Below are 22713 nucleotides of genomic sequence, written 5' to 3'. Positions count from 1 at the left end.
ATTATAGTTGTGTACTTTTTCTATTTGCATCAATAACACTGCAGTGTGTAACTTTTAGTGATTGCCTCTCTTTGGTCTTCATGAACAGGAACAAAAATGATAAAACAGGATTTGTGTGTGACTGAGGGAGCGTTTGTTTGTGTGCACCAACAGCGCTCCAGACTCACAGTGGAGCCTGAAACGTGGAGGCGCACACGACAGCAAATACTCACATTTCCTCTCATTTTCACTGTATTACTGATATAACTTGAATAATTCATGCAGAAATTAGAAATGTGCTGTTTTAAATGGTGTCACATTTTAAAATCACTGTCTTTACAGTTCAATATAAACCAGTGGGCTGGACTGAGCAGGACACAGTACCAGGACTTTTTAATTTGACTGTTTCAAACACCGGCACTTCTCACAAGACGGTGGTATTCTGTTCCATCCATTATCTGTTCAATTCATTATTATTATTATTATAATCATTTCTCAGGGTGCACTACTTGACGTTCTCATGAGTTTTTATTTTTATTGTTATACAAGAACATTATCTATCAGGCAGATGATCCGCTGTGGCCTCAAGGTAGAAGCCAAAAGTAGAAGAAGAAGAACAGCGTCACTCACACCACAGTACAGTACAATACTTGAAACGGGCAACGCCCTGGCCCGTGGCGGAGTGGAAAGGGATCATGACTTGTAACCGGAAGGTCGCCGGTTCAAATCCCCACCCGGCCAAAAAGGGCTGGGGTACCCCTGAGCAAGGTACCCAACTCCCAATACTCCCCGGGCGCTACTCAGTGTGGCAGCCCACCCATCCTAATTCTAGGATGGGTCAAAATGCAGAGGAATACTTTCCCTAAGGGGATTAATAAAAATGTAACTTTAAACACTAAGTGAACCGCTGGTAGAAACCTCACCCAAGGCACCGGCTGCTGTTATAAATGCTACCACTAGGGGCGCCTATTTTAAAAACTTACTTATGAGTCATAATTCCTGCATATGACCTGTAGCTAGGTTTTGTGGGAGGAGTCTCAGTTTTCAAATAACTGTGACAATCTTAGACTGAGATGTTATAGGAGACCCCCAACATGACAAATGACTAGAAGAGTAGACTGAATTATCCACATATTTGAATGATTTCTTTTTTTTTCTGGAGAAAAGAAAGCAGAAAATATTCACCTTTAAGAATCAGGGAGCTTGTTTTTAGTTGAAGATTAATAAATGATTCAATTATTAATCAATTAATAATTGAATAATCAATCAGTTGTTTCAGCCCTATTCCAGTTCCTTTAAAAGTGTTGTGTAATTATCGCGGATCATTTTCTGTTTATGGAATGCTGCTGTCGTTTTGTTATTCCACTTTTTCCAGCCTTTTTCAAATTGTGGGGCGGGCCCCCCTGGGGGGCGTGGAGACTTTCCAAGGGGGGCGCAAGTTCTGTCCTAACTAAAGTTTAGCAGGTGGAACTTTTGGTCTCGCTGTGACTCATTAAAGTGACGTACCACAACAACATCTACACTGGTGACAAGGTTTGGAGAATAGAGAAGTTTCTGACAGGGGCAAAAAGAAAACTAAACTAACAACAAGCCAACGTCAGCCGAACGCAACAATGATTCACAACGACCAAAACCCAAGACGAGAAAATGCCACCAAAGACCTTTCTGTGTGTTGTGTCTCAAAACATTAGCAGGGACAGCATTTGTGTTTTTTTTATTTGCACAGCAAATGATTGATATTGGTAAAGTATTCTTTGTTATCCAAATATATTTATTGTTTAAAAAATGACACTATTATAGTTATAATTGCACATTTCATATTTTTGTTTGAAAATTGCTTTCTCATGAAGCAATATTGAGGTTATTTGTGTTGCTAAAGCAAAAATGTTATTTGCACAACAGATTATTGAAAGAAAAGTGAAAAGTTTCTTCTAATATTGATTCAATAAATGTTATACTTGACACATTGCTATAATTTCATGAGAGTCAGGGCGCCCCGGGAAATTTCTTCCTCCAAAGGGGGGCCCAACAGAAAAAACTTTGAGAACCACTGCTCTAATCTAAAGTGTTACCAAAAATGAAAAATGAAATAAAAGTGTTAGAAGGTAAGAGTTCCGTTCTGGGTCGTGTATGTGCAATGTTCGGTTCCCATGATGACCCAGGTAGATTATTTCCTTCTCTGTGTCACTGAGCGGAATGAGATGAGGTGATGATGGTCTATGATTGTGTGTTGTGTTGTGTTGGTGGCAGATTTTGAGGCCTTCAGGACGGAGGTCTTTGAAACAGACAAATGTAACGATTAACGTCTGCATGGCCAGGATATAAAATCTAAAATTTAAATATTACAACTAAAAGTAGCCTCCTGACTAAAATGAACGATGCCACGATGGAACTGTATTTACTGCAACTGCAAACTGTTATTTCAAAAAGAAAAGAAACAACAACAAAAACAGATGATGGAAATATGACTGCACGAGTGTAAGAAATGATGACAGAATAAGCCACACCCCCCTTCCTATATTTCAGGTTATTTCATTTCAAATGTTACAAGGTTATAATGTCCAGTTTTTTATGTATTATTATATATGTATATATATATATATATATATATATATATATATATATATATATATACATATACATATATATATATATATGTATTGTTGTGTGCAGCAGTTTAGCTCACAACATAGTTTCTGTGATGAGAAGTCGCACATACAGAGAGGTGTGCTTTCTCATTTTGGCCACAAGGTGGAGTATCTGCTAAAGTGAGCACTGCTCAGGTTCCATAACGATAGCAGTTATGTTATCATTTCTTTTCGGTGTGAGAAAAACACAAATGTGTGGCGGGAGTGTGTGACAAAAAAACAAAAAGCTGTGACTGTCGTGCTCAACACGTGAGGCTCAAGAGCCCTGACACCAAGTCTTTGAACGATGCAACAAGTGTGTCTGTTGGTCCAGAGACTGTGTTTCTGGTGTCTGCTGCTCAGGTTAGCTAGTTGGAGCTGACTTGGCTCTGGATCCTTGGTTGATCCTTAAGCAGGCTCTGGTGTCACTGCCTCTGATGGGAGGGTAACAGGCCTGATTGGAGATCAGCAGAGAGGGTTCTCTTGCTGCTGTGACCTTGTTTAGCTCCGAACTGAAGGATCTTCAGTTGAAGAGCTGATGTCTGGCCCTTGGATGCATTTGTATTGTTGGTGACACATGGGGTCACATGTCACAAAGTGACCACTGAGGTGTGAAAGATAAGGGACCTTAAGAGACTGAGATTTATGGCCCTCTTTGTCTTTGAGCAAAGGGCCACATGGTCAGGTTGGCTCCGGGGCTGTCCACACAGAAACACATTTAGGTGAATAGGCATACAAACACCCATTTCCGTATAGTCAGTGAATATGTTACTTGTGTTATGTTAATATGTTACTTAACGATGGCGATCTCTCTTGCGCTGTCATTCATTGTCTTGTAATTGGAGATTTTTTGACAGGTTAACCAACAACTGTCAATGAAAAGTAACTAAAGTCAGTGTGAGAAGACACTAGATATCATTGGAACAGTAATCTTTCGATTTCATACACGAGTGAAAGACTGTTGGATCGTATGTGTGTGTGTGCGCTCACACAGCACTTGTGTGTCAAAACTCACAAAGATTTCAATGAACTTTGCTGTGTGTATCAGACGCTCATCACTATCATCTCATTCAGATCAGATTATGGATTTGGAACTTTAACGTGGTTCAATATATGTGTCTATCTCAGCACCATCTTTACACATCAGGATGAATTGTGTCATGCATTGCTATAAGCCGGTAAAGTCTTCTGGGTCCAGTGGATCTAAATGTAAACATTTCAGGTGCCAGTATGTAAAACAAGCCTCGACTCTTGTATAATTATGCTTCTATTCTCCGTGCTCACTAATTTTTGTCTACTGCCTCCACCACTGTATTCCCACATGGTGCTGTAAGTCTTTCTCTCTCCCTGCCTCTGTTCTTGCAGGTACGTACCAGGGTCAGTGGACTGGTGGGATGCGTCATGGCTATGGCATACGTCAGAGTGTCCCGTACGGCATGGCCTCTGTCATCCGCTCCCCTCTGCGCACCTCGCTGGCCTCCCTGCGCAGTGAGCAGAGTAACGGTACAGTCCTGCGGGACAGCCTGTCCGACGGCCCGGCAGGCACACGCGGTGGCTTTGTCCTCAACTTCCACTCAGACGCAGAGGGTTCAGAGAAGAAGAAGAGCCTTTTCCGCCGTGGCTCCCTGTTCGGCAGCCTCCAGCGACTGCGCAAATCGGACTCGCGCTCCTCGATTTCCAGCAAGCGCAGCTCAGCACACAGCGACACCACCATGAGCCGCATCAGTTCCAGCGACGCCAACTCCACCATCAGCTTTGGAGACGGTGAGCCGAGCGACGACTACCTGACACTGGAGGATAACGTGGACGCCACCACCACGGAGTCCTACATGGGTGAGTGGAAGAACGACAAGCGCAGTGGCTTCGGCGTCTCCGAGCGATCCAACGGCATGAAGTACGAAGGCGAGTGGTTGAACAATAAGCGCCATGGCTACGGCTGCACCATCTTTCCCGATGGCACCAAAGAAGAAGGGAAGTACAAGAATAACGCACTGGCCAGAGGTCTCAGGAAGCACCTCATCCCGCTGAGGAGCACCAAGACCAAACAGAAGGTGGATCGAGCCGTTGAGGGAGCACTGAGAGCAGCAGCCATCGCCAGAACCAAAGTGGAGATTGCCATCTCGAGGTAAAACCACAACTAAATCACTGTTTCTATGTTATGTGCACCTTTATATTTGGGTGTCCATTCAGATGTCCCATACTGTCAGATTTAAACATTACCCAAGGTGTCCGACATGTTTCTTTGTCCTTTTGGATTGTGAAATATAATTTGTACATCTGTGGTCCGTAGGGCTGTCACGATTAGTCGACTAGTCTAATTTGATAGTTGACGCGTCATTTTAAAAAAACAACAACTTTGTTTTCTCTCTCAAAACTGCTGCGGCACCTTCCACTGTCTTGTCTGCCTTTCTGTCCTTGACACACATGCGCAGTAGTGGTAATCTGGGTCAGCCGTGATGTCACCGGAAGTTATACCAGACGGGCTCTCTGGTATCATGGCTACCCGGCGGCAACGGAGCTCAAAAGTGTGGGAGCATTTTAAGAAAACAAAAGAAAAAAGTGTGCAATGCAATATCTGCAAGACAGAACTTGCCTTTCAAGGCAGCACAAGTGTGCTGCATGAGCACCTGATAAGGATGCATGTTGTGGCTGACAACGACGATGAAGAGGGACCGTCGTCTCATTAAGCTAACTGGCTAGTTAGCTACTAACATTAGCGTAAACAAAGAGCTAACTTACTACTTACTCATATTGATAGCTGTAAACGTTACAGCTATCAATATGAGATATGAGATATGACATTAGCGATGACGATTTGATTCATTAGCCTTAGCACACATATTTCATGTGTTTTCTGTAGCGTTATAACAGTGTAGTAAAGTTGAATGTATGTATGTTATAAATTCAATTTACGTATGATCCGATTAGTCGTCTAATCGACTAAAAAAAAAGCAATTGGTGATTAGTCGACTATCAAAATAATCGTTTGTGGTAGCCCTAGTGGTCAGCAAAACTAGGAGAATAAAACCCAAGTTGTAATTATTTAAAACTAGGGCTGAAAAATTCATCCAAATTGTATCGAAATCGCAACACACAAAACACAGCTTACTGCGATTGTCAAATCGCAGGAGATGCAATATTTGCAAAATGTGCGTCAGAATATCTTTCATATTTCATATATCTTTCATATTTCAGATGAATGATTACGACACGTCTGATTCTGCAGACTGAAGAGAACGTCTTCGTTTCTCACAGAGCTGCGTGTGACACACTAATCCTTCCATTCCCTCTGACATCACGAATCATATCGCAATCGTACTTCCTGTCAAAATAATCACAATGAGATGATTATTTTAAAATGGTTCAGCCCTATTTAAAACCTTTAAACTACCCAACCTGTTACTGATGAGGCTTCACTAGGATGGAGAAACACTCACTCTCACTCTTTATCCTCCACATGAGGAGGTGCTGGTGCCAATCCCAGCTGACATGCGCCGAAAGGTGGGGTCACACCGTGGACACCAGTCCATCACAGGGACACATACACACTCACACACAATTCAATTTACAGTGTCCAATTTGCTTAATCACCAAATCTGCATGATTTTGGACTGTGGGAAGAAATCCGAGATCCCGCAGAATCATTTTTGCTCTGAATTGAATTCAGTTCAGTCTTATTTGCATAACATACATGATCTCAAGGCCTCACAATTATTACAGAAAAAACAACAACAGGAACACAATCCATGCAAGCCCTGGGCAACAGTGGAGAGAAAACAGGAAGAACTCACTGACAGAACCAAACTAAGAGAGCACCACCATCTGCCTTGACAAGCTGAGGTAGGAGAGAGGAGAGGAAGGAGGGGGAAGGGAAGGAGAGAAGATAGAGGAGAGAGAGAGACAAGAAACAGTTGTGTGACAGCTGTATTTGAGAATGATATCACTGATAACAATATTGATCAACACTATCATCTTCATCATCTCGTCCAGGGTGGGACACGCCTCCCAGTGCCAACGCCATCTGTGATTTTTTCCAGCTCCTCATGTGTAAAAGTACAAGCCGTAGATGAAGGAAGGATGAGGCTCGTTTTAACATTAACATTAATAGTAATAGTAATAGTAATGTAATAGTAATTGTAATAGTAATAGTAATGGTAATGGTAATAGTAATAGTAACATTAATAGTAATGGTAATTAGTAATAGCAATAGCAATAGTAATAGTAATGGTAATAGTAACATTAACAGTAGTGGTAATAGTAATGGTAATAGTAATGTAATGGCAATAGTAACAGTAATGTAATGTAATGTAATGTAATGGTAATAGTAATAGGAACATTAATAGTAATAGTAATAGTAATGTAATGTGATAGTGATAGTAATAATAATAATAGTAATAGTAATGGTAATAGTAATGAAATGGTAATAGTGATAGTAATGGCAACGGCAATAGTAATAGTGATAGTGATAGTGATAGTAAGAGTAGTGGTAATACTAATAGTGATAGTAATAGTAATGGTAATGGTAATGGTAATAGCAATAGTAATCGTAATAGCAATAGTAATAGGAACATTAATAGTAATAGTAATGTAATGGTAATGGTAATAGTAATGGTGATAGTGATAGTAATAATAATAATAATAATAATAATAATAAAAATAGTAATAGTAATGGTAATAGAAATGTAATGGTAATAGTGATAGTGATAGTGATAGTAATGGCAATGGCAATGGCAATGTTAATAGTAATAGTGATAGTAATAGTAATAGTGATAGTAAGAGTAATGGTAATAGTGATAGTAATAGTGATAGTGATAGTAATAGTAATAGAGCTGTGGTCTCTCTCTTTCTCTCTCCCACCCTCTCTCTCTCTCCCTTACTCTCTCTCTCTCCCCCTCCCTCCCTCTCTCTCGCTCTCTCTCTCTCTCCTTCTCTCTCTTTCTCTCTCTCTCTCACTCTTTTCTCTCATTGAAAATATTTTACACTGCACATAAGTACAGTTTGGTAAAAAACTTAATTTTGGCTGTGCAAACACAAATGACATCCATATTTATTTGCATACAACCCAGATGTTGTGAGAGCCAATCACAAGTGGCCATGCATCCAGGACGCTTGTTATGGCCATAGTTCATGTCCTAGCCCACCTGTGGAGCCATTCTTACCTAATTATCAGTAACTGTGATATCAGTGACAGTCACATGAGAATACAGCTCTCTGTGACCCAATCACAGGAAAAGTATTTCGGTGTTGTTTAACATAAGACATTGGTGAACAATTACAGAAATATGGATTTGATTTATGTCAATGATGTAAAACAGTATATTGTGAGGTCCAGCCCTGCATGCATGTTACCAAGTGGAGGAGCGTGAGTCACCATGGACTCTGACACTGATGTGAACTAAGAGTTTGGCTGGAGAGATGGACACATGTGTCGGAATGAAGAGGAATGAAGGTCAGCAGGTGTATGAATGAAAGAGAGTGATATAGTGAAGTAGCAAGGTGTAGAGTTGATGAACATTTATTGACGTTCAACTGTTCAGAAACAGCCATTTCTCCCAAGTCTGTGTCATTCTTTCTTCAGAGGAGACGCAGTTTCTTACACAATCTTTCACAAAAAGTCCAGATAGTGATGCTAATGTGCCAAACAATTTATGAAGAACCAAACCAACGTAAATCTTCACAAGATGCTCCACGCTCCTCATGTCACAGGTTGCAGCTGGTTTTCTTCAGTGTGGCGCTAATACTCCGTCATACCTGAGCACCAGACCAATAAGAAAACCTAAATCACCTTCAACACACCAAAGAGATGTTGTGCAAACTTTAAAATGGACTCGTCTGGGCTCACCCCTCACAGTCTCTCTCACACTACGCACAAGCTCAGGCAGTGCTTATCCTTGTTTGCATGCTCAGACAGTCCAGAGCTGCTGCTAGAATGCAGGAAACAGGAGACACTGGTCACAGCTCAGGAACGTGTGGACGGGTTTCAGCTTCCATCACTTTTCCCGTCAACTGGGCAAAGTGGTGAGGGAGGGAAGGAGAGAGGGAGTGGGATCAAAGTGAGGAGAGAGAGAGAGAGAGAGGGGGAGAGAGAGAGAGAGAGAGAGAGAGAGAGAGAGAGAGTGCAAGCATGTCTTACCTCTCGCTCTCTGTGTGTGTGTGTGTGTGTCAGACTGTATTCCTGTCAGCTGTTGATAAGCATCCTTTTTTAGACAGGCACTTACTTCTGACGCACAGCAACACACACTAACACACACACATACACATACACAGAGTCTGGTTTCCTTGACTTCAGGACATTACATTGACTTACATTAATTTCCTGGAGACTGCCGTCCTAACCCTAACCATTACCTAACCATACAACATGTCTTCACCTTCAAAATGTCATCATTTACATTATTGGGACTTGATTTGTGTCCCCACAAGGAAGACAGGTTACTTGGAACACACACACATTCCTGGGCTCTGCATGAACTTAAATTCACCTGCACAGTCTAATCATAACCAACATTATCACTAATCACAATCATAACCAGTTAACACTTAACCATAATCAAAGATCACATCTAACTGTTAATCAGAAATGAGTTGTGCTTGTGATTGTCAGCCAATGAGTCGGTCGTGGATTGGATCTGATGTTCTGCTCGTGTTGTGGAGAACACTGAACTGAGTTATGAACACGTGGTCACCTGATTCTAACTAACACTGCAGATGTTACTGTGTTTAGGTCACTGTCAGCACATGGCTGCGGCTCAGAAGGTAACTCAGGTTTTAAATGTGTGCGTGAGTGTATAAGGTATAAGGTATAAGGTGCTTTGAGTGGACACCAACACTATAAAATTCTTATATAAATACAAACATTTGAATAAATACAGTTATAGTAAAGTACATTCTACATGGTTGTAGTCAAATCAAATATGATGTATATGGTGATAAATCAGATCAATATTTATGTAAGGCTGGGCAATAAAATGACGATAACTAAAATCTATGGACATATCTGGACTCATGTCACGATGTTGATATAATATTGGCATATTTCCCCAGCCCTACATCAATAATGAAGTGAAATAATGACAATGAAATAGTGAAATAAGTTGTTGACTTGATGACTCATATGCATATTGTTGTATGTGTGTGTTTGTGCAGGACATCTCATGCTCGGGCCAAAGCAGAGGCTGCAGATCAGGCCGCTCACTCAGCCGCTCAAGATTCAGAGATCGCCAGAGCTGTGGCCAGAGAACTGTCCCCGAGCTTCTATCAGCCAGGTACTGAAGCTGCAGTGGAAGCACTTTTAACATTTCATCTTTAGACACGATATTCACCACTGATATCTGCAACATCAAACATCAAGCCTGACACTGGGCTTTACCATTACAGACTTTACTGTACTGTACCAAACCGAACCGTGCCGTGATAGAAATTCAGCATTAGTTGGGTGGGAGAGTGTCCCACATGTATCTAGGGTTGCCAACTGTCCCGTATTAGCCGGGACGTCCCATACGTGCCCTCTCTTGTCCTGTTTATTGACTGCTACGCTGATCTAACCACTGAAGCACTGCAGCAGCAGCAGCAGCAGCAGCAGCAGCAGTGCTGATTACGACACTTGAGAATCATCGACGATCACAGTGTGATGATGACAGGCGTGTGTGTGATGAGTCCCGCATCAGTCACACATGATCAGTATATCTCTAAGTAAACACACAAATTCCTCCAAATTAAACTACAATGGATAAACCTGCAAACAAGAAGAGACTGTGCAGCTACAACAAATGATGGGAAGTTAAAAAGACGTCAGTGGTGACTCAACAAAAGCCTTCTGCACTTTATGTCGGAGGGAATTTTCAGTTGGCCACACAGACGGTGCACATTCTGAGTCACTGCTATTTTACTCCTCTGCAAAACTGCTATCATTATGACAAATGCCTTAAAACAATACACTGTGTATTCACACAAAACCCTACTCGTCACCTTTTGTCTCTTATCTCATAGTGATAAAGTTGGCAACCCTACACGTATCCTGCATACACACCGAATGTTGTTCAAATCCATTGAGTTTTAGACAGAGACGTGATTTAGCCTGTTTTTCCCTGGGATCTCTTGAAAATGTGATGTCATCACTGGGTACATTCTTACCATAAACCCACAACGCTGAAAACAGTGAAGAAAAAAGAAAAAATGCAATATAATGGATGCCATAAAACCACAAACACGTTGTGTTTTGAATGTACAGAACTCAACACGGAGGCAACACAACACGGGAAAGAGAGAAAAGAAACGAATCAGCAACATATCAAACAGTCGCTCAGGAGCTTTCAACTTGAAGGTTGTGGGTTTGATTCCCGGCTCCGCTAATCTGTCCTTGGGCAAGACACTTGACCCCACGCTGGTTGCTCCTGGCAACTGTGCTGGCAGCATGTGAGTGAGTCATCAAGACTGGAACAGTGCCATATAAATACAGTCTTTGTTATTTATCAGTGTTATGAGAAAAGTTTATTGTTCTTTCTCTAACCAGCAACCCTCCATTTACAAGCCAAGTTTCCTTTTCACTCAGCCATGGGCTGCCCACGTCTCTCACTATTAATCCTCAGAATAAATGTTGCACTGCCTCTGATCATCTGCCTTGTATCACAGAGATATTAAACCAGCCGTCCCCAGTCAGCATGTCCATGTGATTTTCAGGGATGACACTATAGGTCCCAAGAAGGTTTGTCCATGATTTCCATCCATGTTTGACAACGTGGCTCCCATGTTACTGAAACCATATGGGACCTGCATCACTAGCCCATGTCCATGTCGTACGAGCTCGGGATTGAAGTGGACAAACCCACACTCGTGCTGGTGTTAACTGTGAGGAGGTTCTCCTCTAAGGCCTCATCCGCTGACCTTGTGCATGCTGGGAATGCCTGAAAGCTTTTGACTGGTTTCTGAAGCAGAGGCTTCCGGCTGTCATGGAAACCCCACTGAGGTCACACAGATGCCTTCACTGTGAAATCATCGATACACGTTTCAGCATGAGCCAAACAATAAATCAGTGTGTGGCACAAAAAATACTCAAGCAGTCCATTAACTAAAAAAAACTAAAATAACTATCAATAAAAACAATCTTTTAAAGGTGTAACATCCTGGAATGTACTGTCATTCATAATCAATCTTTTTATCATAATGTAATCTCAATATTTAACAGAGGAGTCTGGTGTATTTACACTCGTGTGTGTGTGTGTAAAACGAAGTCACTGCAGTATCACTCTAACCAACTGGCTAATGACTTTAAATGCCTATTAAATTCATTTGGTCTCACTCAATTGGTGGAAAAACCCAACACATCATGTCAGTCACACACTGGACCCGATCATCTCTCATGGGCTCTCTGTCTCTCGAGGTTGCTCCGAGTTTCTTAGCTGGAAATCCAGAGAGACCTCAGATATTCAGCGTTCCGACCACAAGCACAGACACTCAGCTGATAAAATACAAATGATCCTTTTGTGAGAATGCTTGTGTCAGTGCACATTGTTGTTATTGACATTTCAAGCATTTTCCCCTTAAAATACACTTTTTTTCATCTCAGTCTTTAACAATGTCGCCTTGTTCACACTGCAGACTACAATGTTTGTTTTTTTTGCTCAGAGCCGTGATAGAACCGCAGACACAGCTTTCATCCTTTCATTTGCCTTTCTTCCAGGCCCCGACTACATCCGACAGAAGTACAACGAGCCCGTGGAGGTGAAGGAGATTCCTGTGGAGGAACAAAAGGAAAAGTCTCCGTCTGGGAGCCCACACTTCTATCGCAAAGGAACAACGCCCACACAGTCTCCATCTGAGAGCCCAGGTCCCAGCCCCACTCCTTCACCTGAAGCTGTGAATAAGAGCGCGACAACTCCAGCCACCATCACTGCTGCAAAGCCTGCTGAGAAAGAGAACAGAACCCCAACCTCTGAGTCTTTGACAGCAGGTAAACAGCTTGGCTTTCATCTCATACTCATGAACATGATCAGAAACAAACGAGCAATAGAAGGACCATATTCTAGCTGTAGTAGATTTCCAGTGGAAAACAAGACGTTACCTTGCCAACAGTGAAAGTGATAATATCTAATTGCATAGAGTTGTATCTATTATAATCCTCTGGACACCCACATATGGCAAAATAAGGTTATCTAAGTTATTTTTGAGGTGGTATTGAACAACTTGTACCAGAAAGATTGCAGAGAGAAGCACGACATTTGTCACATATGTCAGCAACAGTGCGATAAATTTGTGACAGACGGGCCCTTGGAAAATGAACCCTGTACACAAGTGGAATCGGAGCAAAATACATTGTCCAATGGTTGAGCTGGGGGTAAAAAAAGAAACGCTGGACACTATAGATTAAGATGAGAAGGTGGGAGTTCAAACTCCTCTTCTAAATCTGGAAAACTATGAAAAGTACCATTCTTATAACGATCAGTGGCACTGAGTCCATTTTTCTTCTCTACTTCATTTCCTCATCTTTAGGAATTTTGAGTCAAGTGTCAAAGCTTTTGTGTGTGTTTTTGTATCAATTGGGACATAGTGGAGGAGCAGGAGGAGGAGTTATACTACTATGGCTCTGGTGCGTCATCCAGCCCTATTTTTAGATGCACCTTAAAAAATCCTGAACAGAAGACTGGAGAGAAACTATTTTTAGTCCTCACCTCATAATTCTTTACTCCACATGTTCTCAGCTATTATTTTCATACTACATGCATACGATATAATGTCTGAAGAGGAGAATCTGGGCATTTGCTCACTTACTAACTTTTCTAACTCTTTATATATTATAGAGAGCAGCTAACGCTGAGGATTGACTTCACCCCAACAGCACATGCACTGCTTCTCTGGTTAACGACCTCCTCTTTTCCTCTCTTCTACTCCGCAGGCATAGCAAAAGCAGCATCAAAAGTGTCTCTCAAACAGGAAGTGAGGCAGAACGAGGCTCCGGCTGTCATCAAACCAGCTGTTGACACATCAGCCAGTGTTTACCCCAGCAATGGGCAGATTCACTCCCAGTACCACGGTTACTACGTCAAAGCAGACATCAAGAGACTTCCACCTGATGATCAAGCCGCCTTAGAGGATGACTTTCACCCATCGAGCCTTGCACGGATGCCGCCACCTGCCAAAAAGTCTCAGACACCAGCAATAAAATCCACGTCAACCCCAAGTCCTTCACCAGTTCCCCTCAAAGAGAGCAACAAAGCCCCGGAACCTTCCAAACCAAAACGACAGGAAACAATGAAACCAAAGAGCCTTGCAGAAACCAAGAAAGCTAGCATGGAAATAGCTCCTGAAATTGTAGAGGAGGAGTCGGTGAGTTTGTTTAAATTATTACCATATTTGACTCTATATATATATATATGTATATATATGTATATATATATATATATATATACATATATATGTATTAATATATACACATAGTGCAATAAAACCCTGGGCAATATGGGGTAACTGTAGGTGTGTGTGTGTACCTATGTGTGTGTATGTATATGTATGTATGTATGTACAGTATGTGTGTATATAATATGTATATATGTGTGTATGTATGTATGTATATGCATATTTATATGTATATGTATGTGTGTATATATATATATATATATATATGTGTTGTGTGTATGTGTGTATACATACATATATATAAATAGCATAGGTCACTTTCATTTTTATATTTTTATTTTTATCTTATTTTATTCTATTCTATATTTTATTCTTTATTTTATGGTGTTTGGTACCTGGGGTGTTTCTCTTTCCAGTCTCCTGTAAAGTGTGACTCTAATTTTAACAGTGCTGTGTGTGGATGTGGTGGAGCTGTTAATTTCCCCGAGGGAACCTCCCAAAGGGTTTAATAAAGTCGTCTGTCTGTCTTATATATATACATACATACATACATACATATATGCATACATACATATATACATAAATACATATACTGTATACATATATACATATACTGTATACACATACATACATATATACATATACTGTTTACATATATATATATATATAGGTGGCGTCCTGTCCAGCAAAGTAGTCACTACAGACGCAAGCCTGTCTGGATGGGGAGATACACAAAGGTATGTGTGGGGCTGCTGGGGAAAGCGTCTCCAATGCTCTCACATAAACTTTCTGGGGCTCTCAGCTGTGTTTCTCCTTCTAAAACATTTGATCCGGTCGCTCACGGGTCACCATGTCTTGGTAATCAACAGCGTGTGCAGGGGTTTTCTCCCTCTGGGCATAGACGCACTAGCGCACGCCTGGCCACACGAGCTACAGATCACTCACTCTGTCCAGAGTGATAGCTCCGCATTGGCCTGCGATGCACTGGTTGGCGGAGGTTTATCGGATGCTGCATGCTCAGCCATGTCAGCATCAGCTGGTGTGATGCTTTATAAAAGGAGAGGGAAGTGTCAAAGGGACTTCTTCCCGTCTCCAGGCCCCTGGAGGGATTAAAGGGTCCTCTATTTGAACCACTGGAGGGAGCAGACCTGACGCATCTGTCCCTTAAGACAGTTTTCCTGTTGCTCTGGCCTCAGCCAAACCTCTTGCGCTCAGTTTGCCCCCGGGGACACATGTTAGGTGTCACTGAAGCCTAACCCTGCCTTTGTGTCCCAGGCGCTTGGCTCTTTTTCTCTGATTAACCCGACTGTTTTTGCCTCCTCCACTGGGAACGGCGAGCAGTTGCTGTATGTCCTGTGTGCCTCACCCGTTAGATAGTGGAGGCAGTTGGGGTGGCATACACGAGTCAGGGGTTGCAGCCTCCTGCGGGTCTGTGTGCGTGCTCGACTCGACTTTCTCACGTTTGTCCGTCATGTCTCAGCCCTGTGTGTGGCACATGCGCGTCTGGGGTCTGATGACGGAACAGAGTAATTGTCTCTTTTCCCGGTCGCTGGATGAGGAACTTGCCTGGCAATTCAGGAGCTACCACATCCCACAGTGAGACATCGAAACAAATATTATGAGAAACAACTTGAGGTTATTTACATAACCCCAGTTCTTTGAGTAACATGAGTGAGCCCTCCTTGCATGGGTGGGTGAGAAGAGTTTGTGCCCTCCACACACGCTCTTCATAGTAGATGGCACCACGGGTGGCTGAGCGGATGGACATGTTCACCAGCCAATCAGGATTGGTGTGATGAGATGAAAGCTTCTGAGGTTGCAGCAGGGCTTTCTTCCCATAGTGAGAAATCTATTCAATTCAATTCAGTTTTATTTGTATAGCGCCAAATCATAAAATACATTAACTCAGGTCTCTGTACAAAGACAACATCAAGGAGAGCAGAGAACCCCAACAGTTCACACAATGAGCAAACACTAGGCATCAGTGGAGAGAAAAAACTCCCTCTTAACAGAAGAAGAAATCTCTGACAGAACCAGGCTCAGAGATGTGCAGTCATCTGCCTCGACCGGTTGGGGTGAAAGGAAAATGGGGGACAGAGGAGAGGTGGGGGACAGAAAGGGGGGAGAGAAAGGACAAGAGGGAGATGAGGTAGAGACAGAAGAGAGAGAGAGACCAGGAGCAGATACACAACAACTGTATCAAATTACAAGTTTATACAGTCAATGATATCGACTTTTAATTATAGCACAATAATAATGGTGATGATATGTATGATATGGATAACCTCGAAAACTGGATCTGGATCCTGCAACCTGCAAGACGAGAATACAGAGAGAGAGAGGGAAGGAAGGAAAGACACAAATTTTATTCATTTTATTTCATATTCATACCCTGAGTGTGAGAGAGTGAATGTGCAGCACCACAGGAAAATCCACCAGCAGTCTAGGTCTATAGCAGCATAACTAAAAGATGGTCCAGGTTTCCCTGAACCAGCTCAAACTATAAGCTTTATCAAAAAGGAAAGTTTTAAGTCTAACTTCATATACTGAGAGAGGCTCCGCCTCCCGAACTGTCATTGGAAGCTGGTTCCAGGAGAGGAACCTGGTAACTGAAGGCTCTGCCTCCCATTCTGCTCTTACAGACTCTGGGAACCACAAGTAAACCTGTATTTTGGGACCTAAGTGGTCTGTTAGGGTGATAAGGTAAGACTAGGTCTTTCAGGTATGAAGGGACCTGACCATTAAGTGCTTTGTACGTGAGGAGGAGGATTTTAAATTGAATTCTAAACAGCCAGTGTAGAGAAGCTAACACTGGAGTTATGTGGTCTCTCTTTCTAGTTCCTGTCAGAACTCGTGCTGCAGCATTTTGAATTAACTGAAGGGTTCTAACAGACTTGTTGGAACATCCTGATAATAAGGAGTTACAGTAATCTAATCTAGATGTAACAAAAGCATGAACTAGTTTTTCAGCATCCTGTAAAGACAGAATGTTTCTAATTTTCATAATGTTCCGCAGGTGGAAGAAGGCTGTTCTGGAAATGAGTTTTATGTGTGAATCAAATGACATTTCCTCATCAAAAATAACTCCAAGGTTCCTCACAGTGGAACTGGAAGCCATGGTGATGTCATCTAAAGTGACAATGTGATCAGAAAGAGTTTAAAAGTAGAAAGTTACAGGTCATCCAGGACTTAATGTCTCTGAGACATTCCTGGAGTTGAACAACCTGATTTGTTTCATCCGGCCTCATTGATAAATATAGCTGTGTGTCATCTGCATAACAATGCAAGTGTATGTTGTGCTTTCTAATAATGTTCCCTAGAGGAAGCATATATAAAGTAAAAAAGTATAGGCCCAAGCACTGAGCCTTGTGGAACTCCACAATTAACTTTTGTTTGTAGTGAGGCTTTATCATTAACATGAACAAACTGCAATCTATCAGATAAGTATGATTAAAACCAGCAGAGGGCAGCACCTGTGATCAATGGTGTCAAATGCAGCACTAAGATCTAACAGGACAAGTAAAGAGACTAAACCATTATCTGAGTTACTAACTTTAACTAGGGCTGTTTCTGTGCTATGGTTTAATCTAAAACCTGACTGAAAATCTTCAAACAGGCCATTAATGCACAAATATTCACATCATTGATAAGCAACTGCCTTTTCTAAGATTTTAGAAACAAAGGGAAGATTAGATATAGGTCGGTAATCAGCTAAAATATCTGGGTCAAGGGTCGCTTTCTTAAGAAGGGGTTTAATAACTGGTATTTTAAACATTTGGGGCACATATCCAGTTAATAAGGATGGATTAATTTGAGTTAAAGATCCCATAGCCCGGAAGTGCCAATTAACGCTGCATTTTTGTGTGTATCTGCGTCATTACCTCGTTTATGAAGCCCTAAAAGTCCATAACAATCAGTTCAGCCACTGCTGAGAGCGCAGGGTTTGATTGTTTTCTTGAGCTCTACGAAGGGGAACGGCACTTCCGTTGACTAGTTACGTTACTGGCGAATTTCACCACTCCGGGCACTAGAGTCCGGGCACATCCGGTGACGTAATTTCAACCGTGGAAGAAGAAGAACGTTGTATCGAGCAGCTACGAATCGTTGTAGCTGCTGAGCTCCGTACAACTGATAAGCTCAGCAGCTACAACAAGAGTAGTTCTTCTTCTTCTACGATTGAAAGTAGCAATATAAAGCAGGACACAGCACCAAACTTCACCTAAAGGAAGGAGCAGTGCCAACAATACGTATATAACTGTCTTTGTGTGCTTGTTTTGTCGTTTAGCATTAGCGATAGCCGACTACACGCTAAGCTACACGCTAAGCTACACGCTAAACTCGTGTTTCATTTGCATGTGTGTTTATCATCTCCGTAACCACAACGTTATCCAAGCTCCAGGTGTCCTGCAGCAGTCTTTCACTTGTCACAGTGTCTTCTGACTCTGGGTCAGACTCCGGATCAAATGCGTAAGGGATTACGGCGCTACTCAATGTTTTGATAATTGCTAGCGGTGCATCTGCCTTTCCAGAGGGGGAGCTGCGGATCTGAGAGCTGACGTGCCAATGACGTCACTTCCAGGTAACTGGCCAATCACAAGACAGTCCGTGTTCTGTGGGTGTGGTTTTGGTCTCAAACAGCACGGCTGACGAGAGCATCATTGATGATACATTTACATCGGCTCGTTTGTAGCGACAAGGACGTTTTTGACCATAAAAACGACTTCATGTTTGTAAGTACACCTCCATATCTCACATACAAGTGAGATAGGACCATGTTATGGCCTCTTTAATATAGAGCTGTTAATTAAAGGAAACACATCTGTAAACAGTTTGGTGGGGATAGGATCTAACTGACAGGTTGATGGCTTAGATGATGAAACTAATGATGTTAACTCATGGAGCTCTATAGGGGAGAAACTGTCTAACTGTGCACCTTTTTTTTCTTATTGATTTATTTACATTATTTACTTTAGTTTTTACTTTAGTAGGTCGAGGGACAGACACAGTCTCTATGGGGTTTTTAATTGGTGACTGCTCGAAAAGAAGCACAGGAGAAGCATGAAAGACTGCAACTCTGTGTCCTGGTCTCAACTCTGGATTGTCATGGGTTTCTAATAAAATGTCCTAAGCTGCTAGATAAGAGAGCTGCTCCATCCAAAGTGGGATGGACGCCGTCTCTCCTCATGAGACCAGGTTTCCCCCAGAAGGTTTGACAGTTATCTAAAAAACTAATGTTACATCGCACTCATATTACTCAAAGAACCGGGGTTATGTAAATAACCCCACGTTCCATTGACTTTGGAACTCAGAAGTCGTCCGTGGGAGTGACGTCACCCCCCAGTTCACCACATTCTAGTAAGAAATTGAAAAACTGCAGACGCAAAAGTATCTCGAGCTGGACATTGTTAGAAATAGCAGTTCATAATAACAGTGCTCTATGTGCTATGTTGAACACACAAACAGTGCAGTTGGTGAGGTTGGTCCAAGTTTCCAGGTTAGAAATCCGAGTTCAGGGAGCTCTCCTATGCAAGACATGACTTTGGAAATTCTGAGATCCGACTACAAATGGAATGAAATGGAAATGCCATAAAAGGTCCCTGTTTGTAGAACTACGATTGTCCGAATTCCTACACAGTGTGCATACCAAGATTCTTTAGATCTGTGGAAAAGACAAAAGTACATTTTATATGTAAACCCCATATACATATTGGCCCTGGTGGACATGATACTATACAACTATGTACAGAATGATTACTTTTACTTCATTACACACTGCATTGTGCTTGTGTAGTAAAAACCGATGTAACAGGACTTATAATATAATATAATATAACATCATATAATAAAAATAATATAATATAATAAACATAATACAAAAAATATAATAAATATAATATAATATAATAAAAATAATATAATAAACATAATATAATATAGTAAATATAATAAATATCGTATAATCGTATAATGAAATCCAGTTACTGTCAAAACATGGCTTAAACTAATCAAGTCTAACCCAAGCACCGCCGTCGCGCTGTCGAATTAACCACGTTCCTGCAGCCTGTCCCTGCTCCTCTCTCTGGACCCAGCATACTACAAGAAGAACAGAACCAGGTTACAAGACTGATTACCTGGTTCTGTCCAGCTGTGTGATCACACCCCTCTTCCACAATAATACAATATAAGCCTTTGTCTCCACAGGGTCCTAACTCCATCCTGGTGGCCCTTGTGATGCTGCTGAACGTTGGTCTGGCAATCATTTTTGTCCATTTCCTCACCTGACCAAACATCACCTCAGGTAAGAACTGACATGAACTGCTTCTTGTGATGGTCTTCACTTAAAACATGTCTGCACTGCTTCATGTTCACTCACTCGCTCCTCCCATGGAAAACTAGAGAGACTATCAAAATGGACTGGAGAGGGATAAAATCGATTTCGTCACTTGCAAATCGGCGTCTCTCCGGCTCTCCACTTGTGTTTGATGCTGGGATGGAAACGAGCCCAATGATTGGTCGAAGTCGTCTTTTCCCAGCGGCTAAAGTTGCTAAAGCTACACTGATTCCTGTAAACAGATGAAGTGAAAGCTACTGTAATCGCGAGTTAAATGTTAAAATGTGTAGCGGTCGGCAGGTACAGTATGTGTGAGCTCTGTGTGCATGGGCACTGTAGTGTTCAAACCCAATAATCTCAGGTTTTCCTAGAATTCATGTCTGAAAACAGCTGAAATGTCCAGTGACAAAGAATTAATAATGGAATGTACTATTATTATTATTAGGGTTATAACACTCCTAGAATTTCTACACTGCACCTTTACGTTTAATTGACTTTGCCCCTGCATAACACAGTGCATGCTGGGAGGTACAAAAAAAATAAGATGAAAAATTGACAAACAGCGATAGTTCACAATAAAAACTAATGAACTGATTTGAATTGAATATGTTCATTTTAAAAAAAACATACAGAAATAACTGATTGTAACTGTTAAGTGGTGGGCTACATGAAATCAGTTGAGAGCATTGAGACCTCTGATGTAAACAGAGCATGTGACCATCTTTACCTGTGCAAGTAAAATGAGTAAGAGTTCAATAATCTCAGCAGTTGTTTCTCTTGTTTTACGTGAACGATAACGCTGTTCTGTCCCTGTGTTCTGGCCCACAGAACTCGTCCACACTAGTCAGCCGAGCTGCTAACCCTCCACCAGCCAAAGAGGCCTTTTTTAAAAAAGAGAGGACTGAACATAGACTAGTGAGGGAGGAGCCAAAAAACAACAAAAAAAGGAGGATGGAGAGAAAGATGAGACCTCACCCAGCCCCCCCTCTCTGGATGGACTGAATGACTTTCTTTGGCGCCCGAGTCCAACCTGAGTGGACTGGCGATGATTTGTGAAGCTGAAGGAAGCAGCTGCCGGTTGGAGAACGGCCCCCGAGCCCCACACTCACCTTCCTCAGCCTGGAGGAAGGTGAGTGTGTGAGTGTGAGATTGTGTGAGTGTGAGAGTGTGTGAGTGTGTGAGTGTGTGTGTGTGTGTGAGTATGTGAGTGTGTGCGTGTGAGAGTGTGTGAGTGTGTGAGTGTGAGTGTGTGAGTGTGAGAGTGTGTGAGTGTGTGTGTGTGTGTGAGTATGTGAGTGTGTGCGTGTGAGAGTGTGTGTGTGAGTGTGTGTGTGAGTGTGAGTATGTGAGTGTGTGAGTGTGTGTGTGTGTGTGTGTGAGTGTGTGTGAGTGTGAGAGTGTGAGGCCCGGCAGCCACACTGCCTTTAAAACTCTAGTAATGTGTGCGTTTGTCTGTCTCAAGCTCCATTTCCATCCAAATCCATCTAAATCTGGAAGTTTTGAAATGCTGCAATAAAAAAGGATTGTGCCTGGTCGAGCTGTGTGTTTTCTAATGACAGGAGCTGAGAGTGTCATCACCTCCAATCACATTATTATTCTATTAAAAAACAATATTCTCTACTTTCTATCTATATGGGGTCCATCTTTTCAAAGAGGGCAAACCATAGTGACGAGGGATGTACCGACACCAGTGTGGAGTCCGATGCTGCCCTTGTGCACTTGCAGTGTTCATAAAATGACTACACCTGATACCAACATATGTATCTTTAATATGTAATGTAAGCCGTTTGTAAACACTGTAGCAATGTGGACAAAAGCAGAGTCGACTGTCCACAGAAGGAGAAACTGAGCTCATTCAGGAAATAAAAGCTGATGTGATGTCAAATAATAGCAAATAAAAGAAAGGAAGGCTCCTGTAAATGTTTGAACATCAGCAACAGTATCTAATGGTGTATGATGTTCACAGTAATGCTAGGATTAAGTACGCAGTACTCAAAGTTAAGTACTTGTACTCGGTCATGAAACACTGGTCTCTATAAATCACTATACAAGTTGTGACATGAGCAATTTGAATTGATAAATGGAACGTTTCCAAGAAGTGTTTGGTAAATTGATTAAAACTTAATTGTTTTACATTCAGTCATTTAAAAAGAAAAACACACAAATATAGATTCACTATTGGGAAGATTTCAAAAAACTCCTGTGACCCAGTGTTAGTGTGAACACAATGACAAACTGTGTGTGTGTGTGTGTGTGTGTGTGTGTACACACTGTAGTGCACTTGAACAGCTGTTGACCAGGTCACTCACACTAACCCTGTATTTCAGAATGGATCAGTGCTGCGTGTGTTGTTGAAGAACAGGACGGCTGACTTCTCGTTGTTTGGCTTCAGCCTCAGGCTGCGTCACATGTTCATATGATAAT

At 41.8% G+C, this 22713-nt stretch overlaps 1 protein-coding gene across 1 annotated transcript in view; it reads left to right on the top strand.

Annotated features, from left to right (window-relative positions):
- Window positions 1-21824, top strand: part of LOC131452843 (junctophilin-1-like) — a 38368-nt gene extending 16544 nt beyond the window's left edge. Inside the window, exons 2-7 of the mRNA XM_058622426.1 lie at window positions 3972-4731; window positions 9753-9871; window positions 12286-12555; window positions 13498-13928; window positions 20160-20256; window positions 21118-21824. Of these exons, the coding sequence (XP_058478409.1) occupies window positions 3972-4731; window positions 9753-9871; window positions 12286-12555; window positions 13498-13928; window positions 20160-20240 (1661 nt within the window). The 3' untranslated portion in view covers window positions 20241-20256; window positions 21118-21824. The remainder of the gene's footprint in view (window positions 1-3971; window positions 4732-9752; window positions 9872-12285; window positions 12556-13497; window positions 13929-20159; window positions 20257-21117) is intronic.
- The last annotated feature ends 889 nt before the right edge of the window (window positions 21825-22713 follow it).

The sequence above is a fragment of the Solea solea genome, chromosome 1 (assembly GCF_958295425.1).
Source record: "Solea solea chromosome 1, fSolSol10.1, whole genome shotgun sequence".
In the NCBI taxonomy this organism is placed as follows: Eukaryota; Metazoa; Chordata; class Actinopteri; order Pleuronectiformes; family Soleidae; genus Solea; species Solea solea.
Note: the sequence above shows the minus strand (reverse complement) of the source record. Positions and strands in the feature narration are given on the sequence as shown.